Consider the following 23,907-nt stretch of genomic DNA (forward strand, 5'->3'; position numbering starts at 1 on the left):
ATTCAAATGACACAGGAAAAACTGCATATAGCGAGGATGAGGCAAAAATGGTTTATCTTGGTAAAGTACATACGGTAGTTTCTTTCACTCTTCTGTAAGACTGAAATTATGTAAAATAAAAAACTACCAAAAATTCATAAAGATAAATGGGTATCTGGATTTTTTAAGGGAAGAAAAAAATACCATCCTTCTGGAACCCTTAACTTTCACCCTGTGCCCACAAATCATGCATAAGGATTTGAATGTTTAAAAAATGCAAAGGAAACAGAAAGCTCTATTTAAACAGACTGTTTACAGAGCAAATCCTTCCACTCAGTTACAAAGATAACAGAGAATCATGGTCATGTATAACTTGAAAGATCATCACTTATTGATTCAGTCTTAAAATATTAAAATTAACAGAGGAACTGAATTACTTAAAAGTTAGCAGTTATACTTATCAAAGGTAGAAAAAGATACTAAACAGGCTGCAACACAACATCGCATGCACAATTTCTTCAACTAGCAAGATGTGAACTTCTACTTCATGAAGTAGGAAAGCTACTACAAATATGGGGTCTTCAAAATATATGACAAGACGGGCCACAAAGAAAAGACCTCAGAGAAACGCTCTCCAATTTTTATATCAGTTTTATAAAACCCACATGATTCATTTTGATTATCCCAAAGTAGCATGCAAAGCAGAAAATAAAACATTCCTAAAAGGGTGCTACAGCAATCATCGGCCAAAAGCATCAGTCAGGACTCATTCTTTAGCATGTGGCATGAGAGAAAATAAACTTCTGAAAGAAGAAAGCACTCTATCATCATGAAAAATGCATTGTTACTTACAAAATGGTAAAGATGTCCAAAAAAGGAAACACAAAACAAACAAGCAAAACGCCTCCAGTGACCCCCACCTTCTATAGCCCAAACCAATCTAATGAGCTAAATCTGCAAAGACACATTGTTTAAGGACGAGTAAGACTATGGACATAAAAAGAAAACTTGAGTAGGAAAAGTTCAAGAACTGGGGTAAAGCTAAAGCAGACCTGCTTCCTCATCCTCCTCCTCCTCTTCCTCATCATCGGAAGTTGATGACAAGGGAGTTGGTGCGGAGCTAGCTTGGTTATTAACATATTCACCATACTGCATGCCTGTAAAGTGGAAAGCACAAACACAAGAGTCAAACCAACGGGAAAGATGAGAAATAAAATTTTGACATTGCATCAAAAGTGAGAAAGAACTCTGACATTCCAAAGAACACCCCAGCATGCATATTAATATTAGCTAATTTATAATCAAAACTGAAACTGTTAGAAATCTCTGTGAAGCAGTTTAGTAAAAGCAGCTTTAATATGAACTGGTTTATGTGTTAAAAAAAAAAAAAAAGCACCATGTCTGACATCGATAATATTTAGGAAACTCCACTGATAGTCTCTGAACATTTTACTGAGCTCTACACATGTTTACCTTCTTTGACCTTGGGGCCCTTGTGGTATACTTCCTTTGGGACCATGTATTCTTGGTGAGCAGTGATCACTTCTACTGAAATGAATTTATACAGCATACAACACACATACAAATCCTCGGTACCTTCCTTCTGCTAATGCCACCCTGATGGTGACTCAGTTCTCATAACGGAAAAAGAATGACAGTTAAAGAAAAGAACTGTATCTAGCATCCTTCTCTGCTCAGAGGAGATGCTCAAAAGAAAAAAAAAAGGGGGGGGGCTGCTTATTAACTGTAGCCCGACAAGTGAGACAATTAAAGTGAATTTTCAGAGGCAGCAAATCATCTCAGCATCAGCCTACTGCCTACACGTGAGACTGAATTAAGTGAAGGAGACAGGTCCGCAGTGGGAGATACAGCAAGAGAAAGCAGCCTATGGAAAAGGCACAACTAGTAACTGGACAACACCGCCCTTTAAAACAAAAAAGTTGGCTGCATATTTTCATTATTTAATTATTCTAGCAAAATCAGGACAAAAACTAAGATCCACAAAATTTTTAAGAGGGAAAATTTTAAAAACATATATATATATATATACACTTAAAAATAATATATATATACACTTAAAAATACATACTCTTCATAAATAAGAATAAACATTCTAAAAATAAAAAAGAATAAACATCCTTACAAAGAAAAATCTTAGAGCTCAATTTGAAAAAGAAAAAAAAGAACCCAGAAATATAACGTGGATTTTCAATAACATGTCACAATATTGTAAGTACAATGAAGCCCTGCCTCACTAAAAAATCATGTGGTAGTCCTCTCATGCTCGGTTTTGTTTTTTTTTCAGGTGACCTTCTTAATTAGCATGGAGTATAATAAAAAAATTTTAACAAAGTCAAGTCTGAACTTAGAAGACAGCAAAGGTTAAACTGTATATGAGTAAAGCTTTGATCCTCATGACTAAAGACGTCATTGACAAATCTGCTAGCTTTGCTGAAATACGTTTGAAATACAGATAAAATGGCAGTTATAACAAATTCACCTGAAAAAGTAAAAATCAGTGCAAAGTAAGTTCAGGCAACACAAAAAATAAACTTGATACCTTGAAAGACCAAATTCAGAGTGGCAAGTTCCTCTAATAATAGCCTAGTTAAAATGAAAATTTGACTAATATTAGACTTTAGGTTAAATAGACTAAGAAGTTTATATTTAGACATGTTAACAGTAAAAATATTTTTTAGAAAAATTCTCCAATTTAAGGACTTCTTTAAAAATGAAATACTTTCTCAAAATACCAATTAGCACTGCACTTTAAAAAGTACACGTATGTGTATGTATATAATAAGAAACAAGAGAAAGAAGAAAACAAGAAATTTCTATCTGCTGTGCTAAGCTAAGAGAGTCCAAAAAACAGGAAGAAAATCCATTCTTTTCATGACTGTGTAGACTGTTGATTTTGTACCTAATCAGAGGAGTCAAAGCATAGGGCAAACCTATGTGTGTTATAAGATAAATATTTTCCTCTTTTTCCAGATTTACTGAATAAAAACAGGTTTCACATTTTACTGGGAAAATATCCAATGCTGAATTGGAAGCAAAAAAAAATTTTTTTTATAGAGCAACTATTTAATGCACTGGAACAAACCTAAAAATAAGATGGAACAGTAATATTATTTATTATAATATCATTTTAGATCATTCAATGGTTGTCAACATACTATATTAACTGAATGTCACACAACATACTTAATTTCACTGTCCTAAAAAGAGGCAATCTCTTTTGAGAAGTGCTAGAGATGAATGTATCAGTATTTAAGCTCTTTCCCAATGATGACTCAATCTACTGTGCATTTTAACCTTTCTTTGCTCGTTTAACTAAAGTTTGTTAAAAGTTTAGGAATACTAACGGTACAAGAATATAACATTCTGTTTAATCCACAGAAGAATGGTAAGAGTTCTAGGAAAACAATCAATCCATATTAAATGCCCTGCTCTAGACTATACACAGTACACTGTAGAAATGTACACGGGGCACATGTCCAACCACCACCATCACCATCACCATCAAACAAGGACGCAAAGCCACATTCCTATTTTATTCTGTCAGAGCTCTCAAGGTATAAATCTAGAAAACCAAGAGGGAGAACATTATTTCACAGACTGAATGACATGATAAAGAACCTGTTATTAACAGGTGTCCAATATTTTAAAAAAGACATTCTCTTTAAACTACTTGTCATGAAAGTTGGAGTTGCTTAATAAAAGGCATCTTTACTGTTCCCTAGATACAGTTACACTGAGAATAAATAAAACCAGTCTAAAGAGAAAATAAATCCTTTGGGGAGGCTAGCTTTTTTAAACTCAAGAGCTCAGACTTTTGAGCGACTGTTACCTTTCCTAACCTAGTCTTCCAAGCACATACACTAGAAAACTTTGCAAGGATTCCCACAAAAGAACGGTTTTTACGGTAATCACTTTCCACAGTACTTTCTTTCCTATACTTTGTCCAAGAAAGTACCTGTGTCAAGAACAGACTTTTTCTCAACTTACAAAAGAAAACATTCCCTTCACTTATTCTAAATCTTAATATAGGAAAGTTTCCTCCTTCTTTAAATGATTAATCAAGGCACCTTAAATCTACAGACTTTCTTTTACCTTGCCATACATGCTTCAGTTAAAAATTAAACATATTAGAAACAGGGTTGGCTTTATATTGAAAAGTAGGGTACTGGGAATAATGATTTATTTAATGACTCTGCACATATGCAGGCCCCAACCACTACTATCAAAGAAGCCACTGCTTTTCAGAGTTCGATGAGAACAAAGCAAAAATAGTAAGAAATATTAAACAGACAAGCAGCAGGACATTATGGATAAAATGGGGTCTCTGAGTTCAATTCCAGGAAATACCACTTACTACCTGTGTGTTTTGGGGCAAATTACTAACCTCTCTGTTCTTCATTTATATCATCTGTAAGACGGGACAATGACTACCTCAAATGGTTGCTGGGAGGATTAAATGAATTAATATATTTTAAATCCTAGAATGGAACCTGAAATACAGTAAATACTACACAAGTATTTGCTACAATCACTACTGAACTTCAAAACATGTTTTTGTGTATATTTAAAAGAAAACAATTATTTTCAACTATTCTCAATACTTATCCCTAGGGCAAGTCATTAGAAAAAGAACCTTCCACCAATCTGAGCAACACTTTGAGTAATGCCAGTTCCTTTAAAAACATGTAGAATATTTTCTAGGACTACCAGTCTTTTTCAAGATACACTGGATTTCTCTCAAAGTCTATGAGATATTCAACAAAGTACTTTAAAGCACATTTTATCATAACATATTTATAATAACTATTTCATATCTCCTATTTTATACAATATTTAATTCCTTCTACCTTCTTTTAAAACCAACAACAAAAAATTTATTAGCAGGTAAACCTATTAGCTGGGCTTTCCAGGTGTCTCAGTGGTACAGAATCTGCCCACCAATGCAGGAGACATAGGTTCTATCCGCGGGTTGGGAAGAACCCCTGGAGGAGGAAATGGCAACCCACTCCAGTATTCTTCCCTCGGAAATCCCAGGGACAGAGGACACTGGTGAGCTACAAGTCCATGGTGTCACAAAACAGTCATACACACCTTAGCAACTAAACAACAATAAACCTATTAGTACTTAGTAGCATATATATATATATATTATAAAATATATATACATGCTGTATATATATTAGTATATGTACAAATTTTTACTATGTCTGATTAATGGAATTATTTCTAACTTTTATGCATGATTCCTATTTAAATACTAAAAAAAAAAGTCAAATAACATAGTTTGATAAACACTATGCCACTCCCGTGTTCTTGCCTGGAGAATCCCAGGGACGGGGGAGCCTGGTGGGCTGCTGTCTATGGGGTCACACAGAGTTGGACACGACTGAAGTGACTTAGAGGGAGCAGCAGCATGCAAATATTTAGGGCTTCCCTGGTGGCTCAGAAGATAAAGAATCTGCCTGCAGATCCCCTGCAGAAGGGAAGGGCAACCTACTCCAGTGTTCTTGGCTGGAGAATTCCATGGACAAAGGAGCCTGGCAGGCTACAGCACGGGGTCGCGAGCTGGATGTGACTGGAGCGCATAACACTATGCATGTATTTTACCATAGGAATACAGTGCTTTTTAAGACAATCTTTGCTTCACAAATAGCTTAATATTAGGTACATATTACAACGCTTTGTTTCAAATTTGGCAATGAGAAACAGCATTTGGATTCACTGTCTAGTTTCTATAACTTACTATAAAAAAGAATGACTTTGACATTTAAACTTGACAGCTTTTAGTAATTCTGGCTTATGAGATACAAGATGAAATTTATTTCTCAGTGGAGTTTATGATGCCTCCTGAAACTTTAGAAACACATTTTATTGGATTAAAACCTACATCAGACTATCTGACAAAGAATAAAATGTGCCTCACTGGTTTGAAAATGAGGACTGCCTTTGCCAATTAGGTTATGTGGAGATACTACCTGTGAGATAAAAGTATGTGATATTATATTGGCAATAGTATAATGAAATTTACAGTATCTTGAATAACTGCTAACTCAGTAAAACAAACACCTCTCTAAACCTCAACTTCTCTCTTCTATAAAAGAAATATACGGTATGTCTGCTTCACACGATGATCAAGTGTGACAATAAAACCTAAAGGTGTTTGTAAACTGTAAACTGCTACATGAAATAATAATGCTACCAGCTATCTACAACCTGGAAAATAAACTCAGAAGGTTAAAAAACCTAAAAGAACAATATTGCTTTAATAAAACCCTTCCAATACCATTCCTATCTACCTTACATGACCAAAATTTTCTCAGTAATTATCTGTACAAAAATAAACAACTATAAATGAAATTTTTCTAAAATGTATCTTATTTTAATAATGAACCATATGCAACCTAGGTACAGAAAGCTATGGTGGGGCGGAGAGAAAGCCATTAACCTCAATGAAAGATGTATTTCCAATGAAAAGGTACTTTCCATTTAAAAAGCACCAAAATTCATAATGTTTATTGTTTTCACCAACTAGAAACTCAAAATAACTGTATTGATAGAATAATCAAGAAGAAAAAGTGTTAATTCTTAGACACCTGTGGTTATAGACAATAACACAAATTTTAAAACTTCAATTATATATGTATATATACATATATATAGTAGCAGAGAAGCATGATGGAGTGTTAAAAATTTTCTAGCTTAAGTATATATTTTTACTACATTCAAGAGAGGAGATATGATATTAAGAAGAAAAAGGAAAAATGTAAACTTTCTCATTGTTAAAGAAGGGTTCATTTCACTATTTTTTTTTAAAGGATGACAGACTTCATCCCAGTGGATACAACGAAAAACACAACATCTTTGTTTTAAAAGTCAATGTATGCAGTACACTGAAAATTATGTAACTGCAAGTATTTAAACTTCTGGTGAAAAGTTTTAGATGTCGATCTAAAAATGTTCAAGTAGTTCTAGTTTTCTTCAAAAAAATTTTAGGAGGTATGCAAGCAAAAATTTGAAGTCTCTACTCTAAAAACCAGTAAAAATTGCTGAGGGAATAACTAAGAAAGGGTATCTCTGAAACACTAGGAAAAAAGCACAACCTAAATGGGGTCGCACAGAGTCGGACACGACTGAAGCGACTTAGCAGCAGCAGCAGCAGCAGCAGCAGCAAAGGTTGAGAACTATGTTTTATTTGCCGGGCTTTCTGAGGACTTAAGCCTGGAGGCTGGGATATCAGACAGCTCTGAGGGGCTGTTCTGAAGGGGTAAGGGAGGAGCCAGGATATATAGAGGTTTGGGGGACAAAGACCAGGCAGCTGGAACATCAAAAGATCACCATTAATTTAAGAAAACCAGTTAATGGGTGTAGCACTTTTCTACATATGGCAAGACGCAGTGAAATCACTCCTTTGATATGCACTGCCGCTAGGCCAACGTCCAGTTCTTTCCCTCTCCGAACTCCCTCAGGCGCCCCGCTGCAGCGGTTTAGGGCAAGGCAGCAGGCACCCCATTGCCTCTGTCCTGAGTTCCCTCAGGGCTGACTGCTGGCGGGCAGCTACAGCGCCTCAGTGGCTGCCCCATTCCTTGTTATATAGCAGGCAACATTTTTCATTCACAGGAGAAAAAGACTAATCTCTTTCAAGTAACAATATTTCAGACATCGTATCAGACGCAGAGCACACCATACACAGCTGTAGCCTGCAGAACTACCAGAACTATCAGGCCCACAAACCACTATGTGCACAACACGCTTGGTGCCAGAGCTCACACAGACCTGTGTGTACATTCCAAATCCATCCAAAGGCAAAGAGACCACTCAGCAGCCTATCTTCTACTTCAGAAAACAGAACAATAAAAGCTGCAATTCAAATGTCTCCAGTATTATCTTTTCTGTTACTTATTCAAGGAGCGTTATCTTGAGTAAGATAAGAGCTTAACAGCTGACAAAAACAATAATTCAGCCTCATAGAGACAGCACAAGATAGGAGGGTGAGAGTTAAAGATTTTTCATTCTACTATTCCCTAATTTATCATCTTGAGCAAGTTACCTAATTGCTGTGAATGTCACTTTTCTTATCTTAAAACCAGGATGTCTACCTAGTAGAACTGATAAAGGGTTTAAAATAAATTAGTGGGGGGCAATGTAAAGGACCAAAAGCAGCAAGATACGTAATATCTGGAAGGTGGCCACCAATGGTTAGGAAACACACCACTCATTTAGTTAGGGCTCCTACCTACCCTTAAGCTTCTTCTACTCATGATAAGTAAAACTCTCCTGATAGTCCCTCACTTTGAAGGTTAATGCTGTAACAACTAGATTCTGTTCCTAATACATCTACTGGCTTGTTGGGAATCAACGGATACCCTTTGGTGCTGCAGTTGGTTTTTCTTAAAAATAGAAAAGAAGAAGAAGAAAATCTATAATGTACAATCCAATCAAATGACAGAAAAGCCTCTGCTGACCACAGGAACACTTAGCAGGTGCAGTAAGAGCAGTGAGACAAGTCGAAGGATTTACGTGGCTTTCCCCAAGTTTCAAAACAAAAAAGCGTTCTTCAAACTCAAGGTGAGGGTTTGTCATCACATAGTGATGCAGTGCCTAAAACACATCCCCAAAACAGTTCTCTCTCATCTAATGAGAAATACAGTAAATTAACCTGAAACATCAACAGATTTGGAATTTTAGCCAGACGCAAAACAGTCAAGAATACTGCCAAAAGAAAAGGTGGTGTGGGGAGACAGGGTTAAAAGAACACCTGTCACTTAACACATGCAAACTATTAAACGAGCAAACAAATAAACCATATTGTTTGTCAACAAGGCAAGAGTGTGGCTTACAATTTCATTTTCATCCTCTCATTCTAAAAACTGGGTCAAAAGTTACTTTCTATTAATTATAAAGACAAGCAAAGAAGTCATCAAAGAGGGTATGTAAATTCACTAAACAAGGAAATCTTGGGTGTTTCATCCTAGAAGAAACAACAATAATCTATTTAAAAAAAAAGAGAAATGAAATGGTTCATAATAGAGGGATGATTAGTAAATTATACTGACACAATGAATTAGTCATCATGATTACAAAACTGTGCAGACATATACGGAGAACTATATAATTTAATAAATGTAAAAGCAAAATACAAAATATTATGCAAACTGATTACAATTATATAAAATGCATAACAGATTTAACAAAATTCTACAACATATATAAAATCATAAACAGAGGCTGGAATATATTAAAATACAATCATCTGAATAGAAACTATAAATTAGTTTTTTCATATTTTCTATAAATTATGGTTATTCAGTTTGACTTTTTAAAATCAGCTATTTGAATTAGCATGTACGTATATGTGTGTATGTACTATACCTAGTATAATAAGATTTCTCAAATACCTTTCTGCTGTAATAGCTCTGACGGCTGTGTAACCGAGGCCACAGGCTCCACTGGACGATTTGCAGCAGGAGGCATTCTAGTTGACGAGGCTCCTGACACAACAGTGGATACTACTGGGCTGGACTTGGGCTGAACATTTTGCATTACAGAACAGGACAAGGAATCTGCAACTGAAGACAGGAAACTGTTTCACCCACAGCAGTAAAGCTTGAAATACATTAAAATACCAACAAAACACAGTTTATCTGAAGTTCTTGTAGAAACTTCAGCAGCATCACATTTATCTGGTATGTCTGTATCTAGGAAATAACGGGTCCAAAGAAATGATTTTCCAAAAAATGAAAAACTTAACTCATTAAATGTTTTAATACCCTTTAATGGCAATTTTCCTAAAACATTCCAGAAGCTTCCAAACCTTCTTAAACAAAATGAACCCCAACCATCTTTACTAAAGATCACTATTATTAATATGGACTATTGCACTGTACAGCGGTGTACCTCAGATGATAGAGGTGGTCTGCATCAACAGTAATGTGATCTGTGAATTATACAGATGTTTCCAGTACTAGCTCTGACCCCACTTTGTACTGTAAACTGCCACGTCTCATTTGCTGTCTCTAGTCAGATGCCCTGTCTCACAGGTAGCTAAGTAAGGTTCTGAGATTAACATCAGGTTGGACTTCTGGAGAAAAGTGCATGTGATTCATAGTCGGTCTCTGTGACAGCTCCAACTGCCCGACCTGCAAGATCCTCTTCAGCCAAACAAGAGATAATAGAAAAACCTACGATGACGACCCAGGTGTTCACTGGCGGATGAATGGACTTTAAAAATGTGGTGGCTCTAGATATACACACATGGAGGTATGTGTATGCATATATATGTATGTGTGTGTATACACACATACAGGGCATGAATGGATACAGAAAATGTGGAAATAAAGGAAATACACACACATACACTGGAATACCATTCAACCACAAAAATGCAGGAAATGCTGCCACGAGACAACGTGAATGGACCTGAGGTCATCATGCTAACTGAGGTTAAGTCAGAAAAACAGTGTATGGTCTAAGTTATATATGGAACCTAAAAAAGCCAAACTCGCAGAAAGTTTGGGTTACCGGAAGCAGGGAGGTGAGTAAAATAGGGAGATACTGGTCAAAGGGTACAAACTCTCAGTTAGGAGTAGGTTCTGAAGCTCTAATGTACAGTATGGTGACTATACTTAAAAACACTGTTATAATATACTTTAAAGTATGACAGTATATCTTAAATGTTCTCACCAAATACACAAAAAAGGCAATTATGAGAGGTGACTAACCCTGCTATGGTAGTCATTTTGCAATAAATTTGTATATCATTATGCGGCACATCTTAAACTTACAAAACAGCATACACACACAGACAGGTACGTATGTGTATTATATGCATGATGTGTGTATACATACATGAACAAACTCAGGTCTAAGACTGAAACAAATGTAACAATATATATAGTAACAGAACAAAATGTGATATATTTCCCAATAGTGTACAAACGACACAAATATGAGGAATGGGGAAAGAAGGTGGACTGTGGTCTAAATGCACTGACTGCCACATTATTTTTAGTATGGACAAACGTCACTGTGAGAGACACAGTCAACAATATTTTTCAGTTCCTCTCATTAAGAAGCAGGAATCTATTTTCCCACTCCCTGAATTGAGGTTAAACTTTCGACTGGCTTTCACCAGCAGAATGTGGCAAAAGTAATGGTGTACAAGCTCAAGACCTCAGGTTTTGAGAGGCACTGAAGCTTATACCTTTCTGCTCTTGAAATGCTGCCCTGACCCCATCATGTAAGGAAGCGGATCCGGTCAATGTGGAGAAAAACCTAAGTACTCACGTGAACAGTGGGCACCAATGCTAGACATGTGAGTGAAGCCCTAGGATCTTTCAGCCCAGCCAACTGTCAAGCTAAATGAAGTCACAGAAGCCCAGGAAAACAAGCAGAGGAATCCAACTAACCCACAGAACTGTGAAAAATAATAAATAATTCTGGTTTTCAACCAGCATTAGATAACCGATAAAATCATTCAAAATGTCAAAGTAACAAGAGTGATGAGTATATTTAACAGTACAAGGTAAAAATTAAGAGAGTTATAATCACTTAAAATTGAGTGAGAAAGAAAAGGGGTATGGAAAACAGTAAATATGCTAATTTTACCTTTGCTCATATGAGAAACTAAAAGACACTGTAAAAAAATATAGAAAATATTTCCGCCTCTGGTAATGATGATCTAGGAAATTATGACTAAACCTTCTAAGGAAGATAACTTTAAAAACTATATTCTAAAAGATCTTCTTAAAATCACCAAAAACCTAACATGACATAAACTAATCTCTCGGGGAAAATCTGTAAGAAATTGAAAACTGAAGAGAAATAAGCCCAACACAGAGCTGCTTTCGAAACCCTGTGGATAATCTATCGCAAACCAGATCTGCTGTTCTTGGTGGCCCTGCAGAGTGTGGAAAATAAGACGCCTCCCACAGCACACCCAAGATAGGGTACCTGCTACGGCAGCCCATACCTTCACTTTCGGATAGTATCTGAAGGGTTATAACCTCAGGACCAGGATAAACCAGGAAGCCAGGCCTTACAAAAGCCAGCAGCTTTGATTCAGAACATCTACACAGTCCACTACACCTAGGGCCTTAGCCTGGGATGAATGTGATCACAAGCTGGTAGTTCTTGGAGGAAACTGGCAGAAGGAAATATAAATCCTCTCTGGAGAATGATTCCATCCCCCTGGGCCTCTAGACAGCCCCACAAGTAATTTTTCAGAAACAAAATTCCAGGCACCAAGTCGAGAAATAGTTGGGGTGTGCGCAGGGCCCTCTGCGCTCTCCAGTCTCCAGCTTGATACACGGCATCGTCCTGCTCACAGTCCTTCAATATTCTGCCAGTGCTTGAGGGTGCAGACAAAACATCTTGTCCTGAAAAGCTTAATGTGGTCAACCAGGCCCTGAATGATCCCAGCCTCCTCCTGGCCCACGGTTCTCCTCTAGCTTCAAAGTCTTTCAGTCCCTTGCACTTGCCGTGCTCTCTTCCATTAAAGGGAATTACACGTAAGCCCCTTTAGATGTAACGGACTTTTCGCTTTAATAAAATAATTGATACAAGTCAGTCTATGCCTTACATATGTGTATGTAGTTATAAAATCATAATAAAAGAAATACCCATGAACTCAGCATCCAACTGTGAAAAGAAAGTGTTTCAAATATTGCTGACGCTCTTGGTGCACTCCTCACAGCAGGCATTCCCCTGCCTCCCTCCTGACTGTGTTCACTATCCCCTTGCTTTTGTTATTCAATAGTTTACCACACAGATAAGTATCTCTAAACATTATTTCTGCTGGTTTTTTAACTTTATCACAAGACGGTAAATGCCTGCAATGCGGGACACCAGGGTTCAATCCTTGGGTCGGGAAGATCCCCTGGAGAAGGAAATGGCAATCCACTCCAGTACTATCGCCTGGAAAATCCCATGGACGGAGGAGCCTGGTAGGCTACAGTCCATTGGGTCGCAAAGAGTTGGACATGACTGAGCGACTTCACTTGCCTTCCTAGAAGATTACAGCTTCTCGAGGTAAGGCATCGAGTCTTTTCATTTGCTATTTTATTTCCCAGCACTAAAATAAATGCCTGTCACATAGTTAGCTTTCAAATATCTGTCAAATAAATGAAGACAAGTTCCACAAATATTAAAGACCACCCAAAAAATGCCAGGAAAAAAACCAACAACAAAACTACCCCTTTCATAAAGAGAATGTGACAGATGAAATATGGTATATTTAGCAACAGAACACAATTTTTTAAAAAAACCATTTATCTATTTATTTGTTGGCATTAAGGTAGTTCCCTAGTTCTTAGCAGCTTCTCAGTAAGTGTACATACAACTCTGCTGGAACTAGGGAGATTAAATTCTCAACTAATAATACCATTACTCATTCAAGCTGTTCAAACTAGAAAATTTTAAGTCAACTTCTATTATTCCTTTTCCTTCATAAACCCTATCAACCAATTCTTGAAATCATCTCTTGCCACCTGTCTTCTATCTGAACAAATCCCAACCTATGTTATCATCCTTCAGCTAGATAGTCGTAGTTAATTCCTAGTTAGTCTTGTCTCCAAGTTCTTCCTCTTCCAGTTCACCTACCACACTTCTCACAAAGAAAGATCTAAATCACAAATCTGACAGTGTCACCACTGTGCTTATAAATTTCTGATGGCTGCTGATTACAGACAGAACCAAGCTTATGTTTTTCCTTCACCTCATCCTTTCCTCTCACCTTCCCAATGCCACAGCCCAGCAGAAACTGGGAAACTGAGACACCAGAAAAGGAATAACCGATAAAACCAAGTTTTGAAGGAAGTGGTCATAAAGATGGACGTTTCATCTTCTGAGCTTGAAGGAGCAAGTAGAGAAAATCTTCAGGTGAAAAAAAAAAAAAAAAAGAAAATCTTCAGGTGGAAGGTACAAAGGTGAGAAAAGGTAAGGTTCAAGAGTGCCTAAGAAAAACTGAAGGAGTATGAGGGAGCAAAAGTATTATTATCTCACAACTCTGCTGTCTCAACACAAGTTCCCGAAGCTGAAAATAATCTCTTAGCTGTACTATTTGTACCTCCAACGTAGTTTTCTAACATTTCTAACTTGATTTCTTTATCCAGAGTCACCTCCTAGTATCTACTTTGCTTTTCCTCAGGCACATCATCACCCCAAGATGACAGACATATATTAACCTATCAGCAATTACACCTTAGTATCATGTAAGTTGTAGGTTTTTACACAAGGATTTTATCAACGTTTATTATTATTTTTATGAGTAGATTTTTTAAAGTTCCTTTTTTAAAAAAATAAAACTACTTGGTAAAATAGCATTAATCAGATAGTACTATTTTACAATATGCCAGCAAGATGTAATCCTTGTTGAACTTGTATTACTCAACCAACTACACCTCAAACTAGGAAAGAGCTTCTGAACCTTGAGAAATTTACCTATAGCGACAGTTAAAATAAATTTAATGGCCTAATGATACCTTTTAAACACTAGCCAAAATTTCACCCTAAATTAACTAAACATAGCACTCAAAACATACATCACTGTTTTTAACAAAAATAACCTGAAATTCTAGTGCTAAATTAAAGTGCTTTTCTAAAAAGGCAAATGAGATAACGTTTAAATGTCTCTTTTATTCCACATTTCTGAATATGAACTCAACTGCCTAAAAGTAACAGCATGTATCAATCACTGTATTTTTGATAATCACTTAACTCAGGTGGTACAGATGGTAAAGCATCTGCCTACAATGCGGAGACCCAGGTTCAATTCCTGGGTTGGGAAGATCCCTTGGAGAAGGAAATGGCAGCCCACTTCAGTACTCTTGCCTGGAAAATCCCATGGACAGAGGAGCCTGGTAGGCTACAGTTCATGGGCTCGCAAAGAGTCGGACACGACTGAGCGACTTCACTTAGCTCAGATTATGCTTTTGGATCTCAACCCTTCATGAATTGCTGAAGTTTAACTATATTACCCGAAAATTAAACTAATATAATCAAGTAATAAAATGCAATCATTCTTATCAATTACTCAAAGATTAGTTTTCATACAAAATCATGCTTAACATATAAGATTCCTACTTTGACAATATAATTTAAGTGTCCAAAGCAATTAAACTGCTTGTCTTTCTAGAAAGTTACAATCAATATATCTATGGTTCCCAAACCGTGTACTTAGGTACTCAAGTTGCCCTTGCAACAAACTCACGGTTCCAACGGATGTTTAAAATTTTCCAAGAGAAAAACAGTAACATCTGTCAGAAAACGTTATGAACTATTACTACGATGTAGTGTGGGGCACTGGAAAAAATAGAGAAACATCAACTGAGGACGTTTAGGAACTTCTGTAATACTGAATTTTAAAAGTAATCTCTTTCTTTTGAAATGATGACAAGCAATAGGCCATATTAACCTGAGATATATCTAATTTGTCAACTTCTGAACTACAATGAAAAAGTCATTTACCAATCTAAGGGGGGAAAAACCCCCTTCTTTACACATTAACTTCTAAAATTATATTTATTATGGCTTTCATAATATAGTATTACAATTAAAACAATGGAAATACACTCCCTTCTCTTTGCCTAATGGACTAATTACTAGTCATTCAAATAGAAGGTAATTTCGTAATTATCCTTACTCTTTATTCAATATTTTTTTCAATAGTAGGCCCTTGCCAATAGGTATTCTACTCATAAGCCAAGTGGCCCCACATTTTTCAATCCTACATCTTAATATAAACTCATCCTATCTGGTCCTATTACTACCTCAGAAATAAGACAGGAATTACCTGACTTTCTTCTTTTTCTTGGTCACAAAAGTCATAAAATCCTTAGGTCAGAGGGACCTTAGATAAGCTGATCTGTAAAAGGACTGCTGAAAGGAAAAAGAAAACAGGATTTCTACAGGACAGAAAGCCCTGGTTCCGAGATAGGTAGACAGAGAGTCAGAAGAAACCAAGCTTCAGGACACACTCTGCTTCCAGCGCTCAGGACCACAGGCTTTCCAAGTCTGTAAAGCGAAGGGACGGCACTAGAATCTGGATCTGTTACCGGACATCACTCAAGATCCAGGCAGAAATTCAGATTCCCAAGACTACCCTGGAGATTATTCTATTCTAGCTCAGTCAGTTGGGTTTGAGGGATTCTATGCAAGGGATTCTGGTGCAGAGCCAGATTTGGGAACTGTGACGGACGCTTCAAGTTGACTTACCTAAGACCCAGTCAATGCTAACCCCCTTTTTCATGCCCTTCTCTACGATGGAGGCTCCAAAGCCAACTATTCATTTTCTGGCCTTCCCTCATATTAGACATGGCCTTTTAAACAGCAATGGCAAATGACACGCAAGATGAAGTCTGCCAGTGCCACGAACCCACTGTCTATCCTCTCCCTTCTTTCTGCTTTTAATTTTGACAGGTACGTAAGTTGTCTTGTTTCTATAAACCAACATACTAAGGATGGCAGAGAAGACAATGAGGACGTCTGGATCTGCATCTGCCTAGACTTCTTGACTCCAGGAAAAAAACACACCTTTTCTGTTTACACCACTATTAGCTGCTTGCAACCCAAGGTGTTTCTAAGTAACATCGCACTGAAAGAACAGATCTCAAACGTACAGTTCAGATCTAATATTCTGAAGGTCTAACTTTAAATAAGCTAACTGTCCAGGGAAGGATACTTTTCTACAACATTCTTGACAGGTGGCTATCTAGACTCTGACAGACCATGTAGAGACATCATTCAGAAAACTATCCCAGATTTCCAGTACTCATTCTTTACATACTGTTTCATTCCGTTCAAGAGCAGATTTTGTCAAGGTCAAAGTGACAAGATGAATTAAAGTGAGTGTATTTTATGCAAACCCCACACTAAATAAACTATATATATACCTTGTGTATATAAATTTTAAACAAATAAATTTAATCATATTTTGGTCTAGGAAGGTGAAAAAACTAATTACAAGGGTATTCTTCATATATCTTTCTCCATCTTCACTGTCCTGCATTCTAACTTATCTATCTGGGGCTGAGAAAACATCAGCTTTAGTGTATAGGAAATATACCTTCTGTGAAAGCTGCAAATAAGAGTCTGCCTAACCAGTTTGGAATTACAGGCTGTAATTTTTTCTACAGAGAATGGGGCTATGACTGGAAGAATGACTGTCCCAAAGCTGAACTAATATAAAAAACAAAGTAGCAGCTAACAAAACATATCCTCAAATGGACCCTTCCACTGTGCCCTACTCCTAACTCACATTAAAGACAGCTACTGCAGAGGCAAGAAAACGTATTAGTAAACAGCAACGGAGATCCTAATCGTGGCAAGGAACCATGCTATAGAAGGCAGACGGTCAGGAGGCTAACTGTGAACAAATGAAGGGGAAGCGTTCAAGGAGATGCTACAAAATTTTACAATAAATAAAAGCAAATAAATAGCAAAAGTAAGCTAATTTCCGATTTTTCTAACGGGCAATATCATCTTTAACCTTCATGCAATAAAAACGGATTGGAAATGCACTGACTTTCAACCATGTTTTGGTGGACTTTTCATTCAACCTACCAGTATTTGTTGGGTTGCTGGCTGTAGCCAGGGAGGTGTGGTTTCGAATCAGATTGTCTTGGGTTGATGGAAGGCCTGGGGCTGACCACGAAAAAGTACTGTATCCTGAAAGACTCTGCTGCTGGTGGTACTGTCGTGATGGTGGAGGTGGAAGCGGGGACGGATGGCTGACAGCGGTGTTTTGACCAGAAAATGAGTTATCTCTAATTGGCCTGACAGCTGGAGCATTCTGTGAGGTAAACATTTGTGGCCCGTATGGATCACCAGCAGGTAGAGAGGCATATGAAATACTAGGATACGCAGCATTAGAAACAGTTGACAAAGCATAGTGACCGCAAGTAGAGGGAAATCCCTGAGAAGCAAGAGAGGAACCGGCAGAGTGCGTGGCTGGACTGTTGTAATGATTCACAAAAGAGGAGTACGGCTGGGAGGCACTCGTTTGCAAATGCGATGCGGAGGACGAGGCACCTTGGAAAGATCCCGGAGTGGATCCCACAGCATGAGGGGCGGGAGGAGCCCTGCCATACATCTGCTGTGCTCCTGCTTGCTGGCTGGCTGTGTTAGGAGTCGCCACGTTCTGGGTTGGTACCGTATAGAGACCAGAGTAGTAATCACCACTCTGGCTATCCAATGGCAATGAGGTCATTTTCCCAGGTCCTTGAGAGTAATGTCCTGAGGGAACAATATAGTTTTGAGGAGGTAATCCATACTCAGATGGAACCTGCATTTGATTCTGTGCTGGACCTGAAAAAGAAAAGCAAGTATTGACAGGAATTAGTAAGAAGGCAACTAATTTTTAAGCACAGTTCCCATCTAAATGTTGCCCTAATTTACTTCTTCATAATCCCAAACTGTTACAAGAGACTGTACTCTAACAGACCTGCCGTGGTAGTCAGCCTCCAAGACGGTGCCCAGTTACCTCCATGCTCTGGTACTCATACCCTCCCACGATAAACCCGGATTGGACTGTGTGACCAGCAGCACACAGCAGAGGCAGTGCTATCACTCCTGAGACTTGTCCTGCCTCAGGCACTGGCACTCAGATCTCTCAGTGCGGAAGATTAAAGTTTCCAAGTTGTGAAGAGCTCTCTGGAATAATCCATACAGTGAGGAATCGCATTCTCATGACCAACAGCCAGAGAGAAACTGAGGTCTGCTCACAACCTCAAGAGTGAGTCTGGAAGCAGACTCTTCACACCACGTAATAGAGTCTTAAAGATAACCAGACCCCCAGTTGACAGCCTGACTACAATCTCACGCTGGAGACCCTAATCCAGAATCTCCCAGCTAGACTGCTTCAGGTCCCACAGAAACCATGAGATTAGTACTGGCTGTTTTAAATTGGCAAGTTTTAGGCTATTTCGTCATGTAGTAACAGATAACAATATACCTACCAAAGACGAAGTTCAAACCTTTCTTACTGCCTCCCCCTTTTTTAAATTATAAAGCTAACAATATATCTACTATTTAAAAAATTCAAACAATGAAGAACATAAAGTGAAAAGTACAAGTGCCCTTCTTTCCCTGGTAGCTGAAATCCTACTTCCCAGATATAGTTTAGTTAATGGTTTCTTATGTACTCTTTGGATACCTATATGTACAGTATATGTAATATATATATATACACATATATAGATACTTAACCACAAAGACCATACTACAGTTCAGCAAGGATATCCTTCTGTGTTAGCATATATAAATCTTTATTATTATTCTAAAAGAATCTAACAATATTTCATTGTAGAAACATAACATTATTTACCAAATCCCCATGATGAATATTAATTCCAGGGAGTGAACTAATTTATGAGGTCTACCTGTGATGAATCTGCAGGATAAGTTCCTAGAATTGAAACTGGAGGTTCAAAGGGTTTAGGGGCAATTAAAATTGGAAGGAAAGTTATGACCAACTTAGATAGCATATTAAAAAAGCAGAGACATTACTTTGCCAACAAAGGAGTGGTCATGTATGGATGTGAGAGCTGGACTGTGAAGAAGGCTGAGCGCCGAAGAACTGATGCTTTTGAACTGTGGTGTTGGAGAAGACTCCTGAGAGTCCCTTGGACTGCAAGGAGATCCAACCAGTCCATTCTGAAGGAGATCAGTTCTGGGCGTTCATTGGAAGGACTGATGCTAAAGCTGAAACTCCAGTACTTTGGCCACCTCATGCGAAGGGTTTACTCATTGGAAAAGACCCTGATGCTGGGAGGGATTGGAGGCAGGAGGAGAAGGGGACGACAGAGGATGAGATGGCTGGATGGCATCACTGACTCGATGGACATGAGTTTGAGTGAACTCCGGGAGTTGGTGATGGACAGGGAGGCCTGGTGTGCTGCGATTCATGGGGTCACAAAGAGTCAGAAACGACTGAGCGACTGAACTGAACTGAAAATTGACCATTATTGCCAAATATCTCCAAAAATGTCTATCAATTTGTTCCTCTCATCAGTGATGCTTCAGAATGCCTCATCTTCCCAACACTGAGTACCATTTTAATGTCTCCCAATCTAATAAGAGAGAAACATTTTAGCTTGCAGTACTAAACTTTGAGTGCTGCTGAGAATCCTTACAAATGTTTCTTAGCCACTTGGGTATCTTTGTTATCTACCCTCTCCCCAAAGGATTGTGTGTCCCTTAATAATTTATAAATGTTCACATACATTAAGCAATTTAACTATGTTATTATTATGTGCTGCCTGTATTTCCTTCAGATTACTTAACTTTGTCCACGCTGTCTCTTGCTATAGTTTCTCAATTATCATGTAGTAAAATCTTTCATGCTTGATAAAATTTTAATTCATACTTCATAGAGCCTCCCCCACTCCAATATTATAAAACTACCCATGTTTTCCTCTAGTATTTTTATTACTTTCATTTTTACATATTCATCTTTGGTCACCATAGAATGTATTTATTTTATCAGTATCATTAAAGTTACCGTAACTTAGACTTCCCTGGTGGCTCAGACGGTAAAGCGTCTGTCTGCAATGCAGGAGACCCGGGTTTGAGCCCTGGGTTGGGAAGATCCCCTGGAGAAGGAAATGGCAATCCACTCCAGTACTACTGCCTGGAAAATCCCATGGACAGAGGAGCCTGGCAGGCTGCAGTCTATGGGGTCGCAAAGAGTCGGATACAACTGAGCGACTTCACTTCGCTTCACTTCACCATAACTTAATATTAATTTTATTAATACTCTAAACATTACACTTTGTGCCACTCACTGTTCTAATGTTTTACATATATTCACTCCTTTATTCCTCCTCATAACCACCTGAAATAGAGTATCATTATAACTACTTTATAATAAGATAAATGAAACAAAATTTAAGTTAATAAAGTCACATACTTAGAAAATAATAGGGCTGGGATTTGATTTAGATAATGTGGCTCAAGTCCATGCTTTTAAACAATGATCTCCTGGCCCTCGCTACACTAAAATCCTACTAGCTTTCTTCAGCCCAGTAGGTCAATTATCTCAAACAATGGAATTCCAGTTTTGATTCCAAGGGCAAACTTGAATTATCCTAGAATCTAATTTGCTTGTCTTTTGGAATGAAATAGGTATCTGTGAAGTGAAGTAGCTCAGTCGTGTCCGACTCTTTGCGACCCCGTGGACTGTAGTCTACCAGGCTCCTCCCTCCATGGGATTCTCCAGGCAAGAATACTGGAGTGGGTTGCCATTTCCTTCTCCAGGGGATCTTCCTGACCCAGGGATCGAACCGGGTCCCCCGCATTGCAAGCAGATGCTTTAACCTCTGAGCCACCAGGGAAGCCCCTGAAATGAAAAGTGAAAGTAAAAGTCGTTTGGTCATGTCTGACTCTTTGCGACCCCGTGGACCGGAGCTTGCCTGGCTCCTCTTTCCATGGAATTCTCCAGGAAAGAATACTGGAGTGGGTAGCCGTTCCTTTCTCCAGGGGATCTTCCAAACCCAGGGTAAAAACCCAGGTCTTCCACACTGCAGGTGGATTTTTTATTGTCTGAGCCACCAGGGAAGTCCAAATGAAAGGATAATCAAATATATATACACACACACACATATATATATACACACACACACACAAAGATATACGTATATAAATTTCAAGCTGCTTCAAGTTCACTGACACAGAAGGTGTCACTGTATTCCTTGCAATAATGTATAAAATAGAAAATATGTATTCATAAAAGATACATGAATAATTTCCTTATTCTATTTTCAATTCCTACTAAATAATCTTTAGTATTTAGTCATTTAAATACATTCTCCAAAGATAACTCACATAATCAAGCTGTAAACAAAAAATAATGTCCACACTTCCGTAATTCCAAGTATACAATGAACCAAAACTCAGGTAACACTATTTTACTAGGCATATAATTTACTTTTCTTATAGGATATTTCACATGATCATAGTTCACTTAAAAGAATTTATTTACTTAAAAGGAAACAAGCCTTAATACAAATCTTTCATTAACATGCCTTAAAAAAGAAAGTGTAAAATGTTCTTCTCCTCTTACTAAAATAGATCTTAAAAAGTGGTTTTGCCAGTCTTCATTATAGCCCGGGAAAACCCAACAATGTACAAATTTATTAATCAAGAGATCAGATAAATCTGTTTAAATATCTACTCACTCTATGATTTGATTTGGCTTATCTATGTTAAATCTCTGGAAACAGGACAATAACCATTATCTTGTCCAAGCTACTCAAATGCCATTCTTCTAAAAATAACAGGAATGTTGGAACTGGTAAAAATTTATCAGAAGTAAATTACCCCCAAAAATGTCTATTTACTTTTCCATCCATCAAGGAAACGGAAGGTACTCAATTTGGAGAGAGGGTGCAAAGGTAAGAATAGCTAATTATATGTCAGTGCACACCATTCCTTCAGCTCAGCTCAGTTCAGTCGCTCAGTCATGTCTGACTCTTTGCGACCCCATGAATCCCAGCACGCCAGGCCTCCCTGTCCATCACCATCTCCCGGAGTTCACTCAGATTCACGTCCATCAAGTCAGTGATGCCATCCAGCCATCTCATCCTCTGTCGTCCCCTTCTCCTCCTGCCCCCAATCCCTCCCAGCATCAGAGTCAACTCTTCGCATGAGGTGGCCAAAGTACTGGAGTTTCAGCTTTAGCATCATTCCCTCCTAAGAAATCCCAGGACTGATCTCCTTCAGAATGGACTGGTTGGATCTCCTTGCAGTCCAAGGGACTCTCAAGAGTCTTCTCCAACACCACAATTCAAAAGCATCAATTCTCCGGCGCTCAGCCTTCTTCACAGTCCAACTCTCACATCCGTACATGACCACAGGAAAAACCATAGCCTTGACTAGACGAACCTTAGTTGGCAAAGTAATGTCTCTGCTTTTGAATACACTATCTAGATTGGTCATAACTTTTCTTCCAAGGAGTAAGCGTCTTTTAATTTCATGGCTGCAATCACCATCTGCAGTGATTTTGGATACCATTCCTTATCAAAATCTAAATCATCCACGAGTACCCTCCCCAAAGATTCTAGTATAATTAAACCAAAATAATTAACTCCTTTCAAAGTAAAATAATTTTTTGAATGTTTAAGATCAATTTTTTAAAACTTGCACTAAAAAAAAATAAAGATCAGTTTAAATTGAAAGAAAATGCTAGGACAAGAAAATAATTTTAAAAATTTTGTCTTACTGTGACCTAACAAGTTGTGCATTTTCATCAACTTTAAAATGTATTAGATAATTCTTAACTTTTTCTTGGGGTATATTAATAGTGAATGCTCAGTCCTGTCTGACTCTTTGAGACCCCATGGACTGTAGCCTGCCAGGCTCCTCTGTCCATGGGATTTTTCAGGCAAGAATACTGGAGGGGACTGTCATTTCCTACTCCAGGGGATCATCCCAACCCAGGGATCGAACTTCAGTTTCCTACATTGCAGGCAGATTTTTTACCATCTGAGCCAACAGGGAAGCCCAAGAGGGATGAATATTAAAGTTATATTTCTTCTGTATAAACTAAAAATTAAGCCTGGCAAAGATCACAAATGTAACCATTCACTTTAAAAAGAAAAAAAAAAAAAAAGACACTCTGTAAATTATGGGAATTTTACTAGTATTAGCATTTTCATTTACTTATATTTCCAATAATTGCCTCAGCAACCGTGGCAGTTTTAAAACATGGTCACCAAACTCTTTGACACTCTGTTGATTAAAGGGTAGAATCTGTCTATTCCTCCTGAATTTGAGCAGGCTTGTAACAGCTTCCACCAATAAAGAATGGCAGAAGCCAAGCTGTGTGAATTCCCAGACTCAGTCATAGACAATTGAGCACCTGTATTGTTTGATGGGATTATTTGCATGCGGATCCCTAAGCAACTCCATAAGAAG

The 23,907-nt window shown here is 37.9% G+C and overlaps 1 protein-coding gene across 2 annotated transcripts in view; it reads right to left on the bottom strand.

The window, feature by feature from the left end:
• SEC24B (SEC24 homolog B, COPII coat complex component) overlaps positions 1 to 23,907 on the bottom strand; it is a 79,121-nt gene that overhangs the window by 44,732 nt on the left and 10,482 nt on the right. The window contains exons 2-4 of one of the 2 annotated variants that reach the window (XM_068975002.1): positions 17,557 to 18,300; positions 9,396 to 9,566; positions 1,032 to 1,136 (exon numbers count right to left, since the gene is read on the bottom strand). In XM_068975002.1, coding sequence (XP_068831103.1) covers positions 1,032 to 1,136; positions 9,396 to 9,566; positions 17,557 to 18,300 — 1,020 coding nt within the window. The remainder of the gene's footprint in view (positions 1 to 1,031; positions 1,137 to 9,395; positions 9,567 to 17,556; positions 18,301 to 23,907) is intronic. The other variant, XM_068975003.1, reaches the window with a different exon arrangement.

This window comes from Capricornis sumatraensis, chromosome 7 (assembly GCF_032405125.1).
Source record: "Capricornis sumatraensis isolate serow.1 chromosome 7, serow.2, whole genome shotgun sequence".
NCBI lineage: Eukaryota > Metazoa > Chordata > Mammalia > Artiodactyla > Bovidae > Capricornis > Capricornis sumatraensis.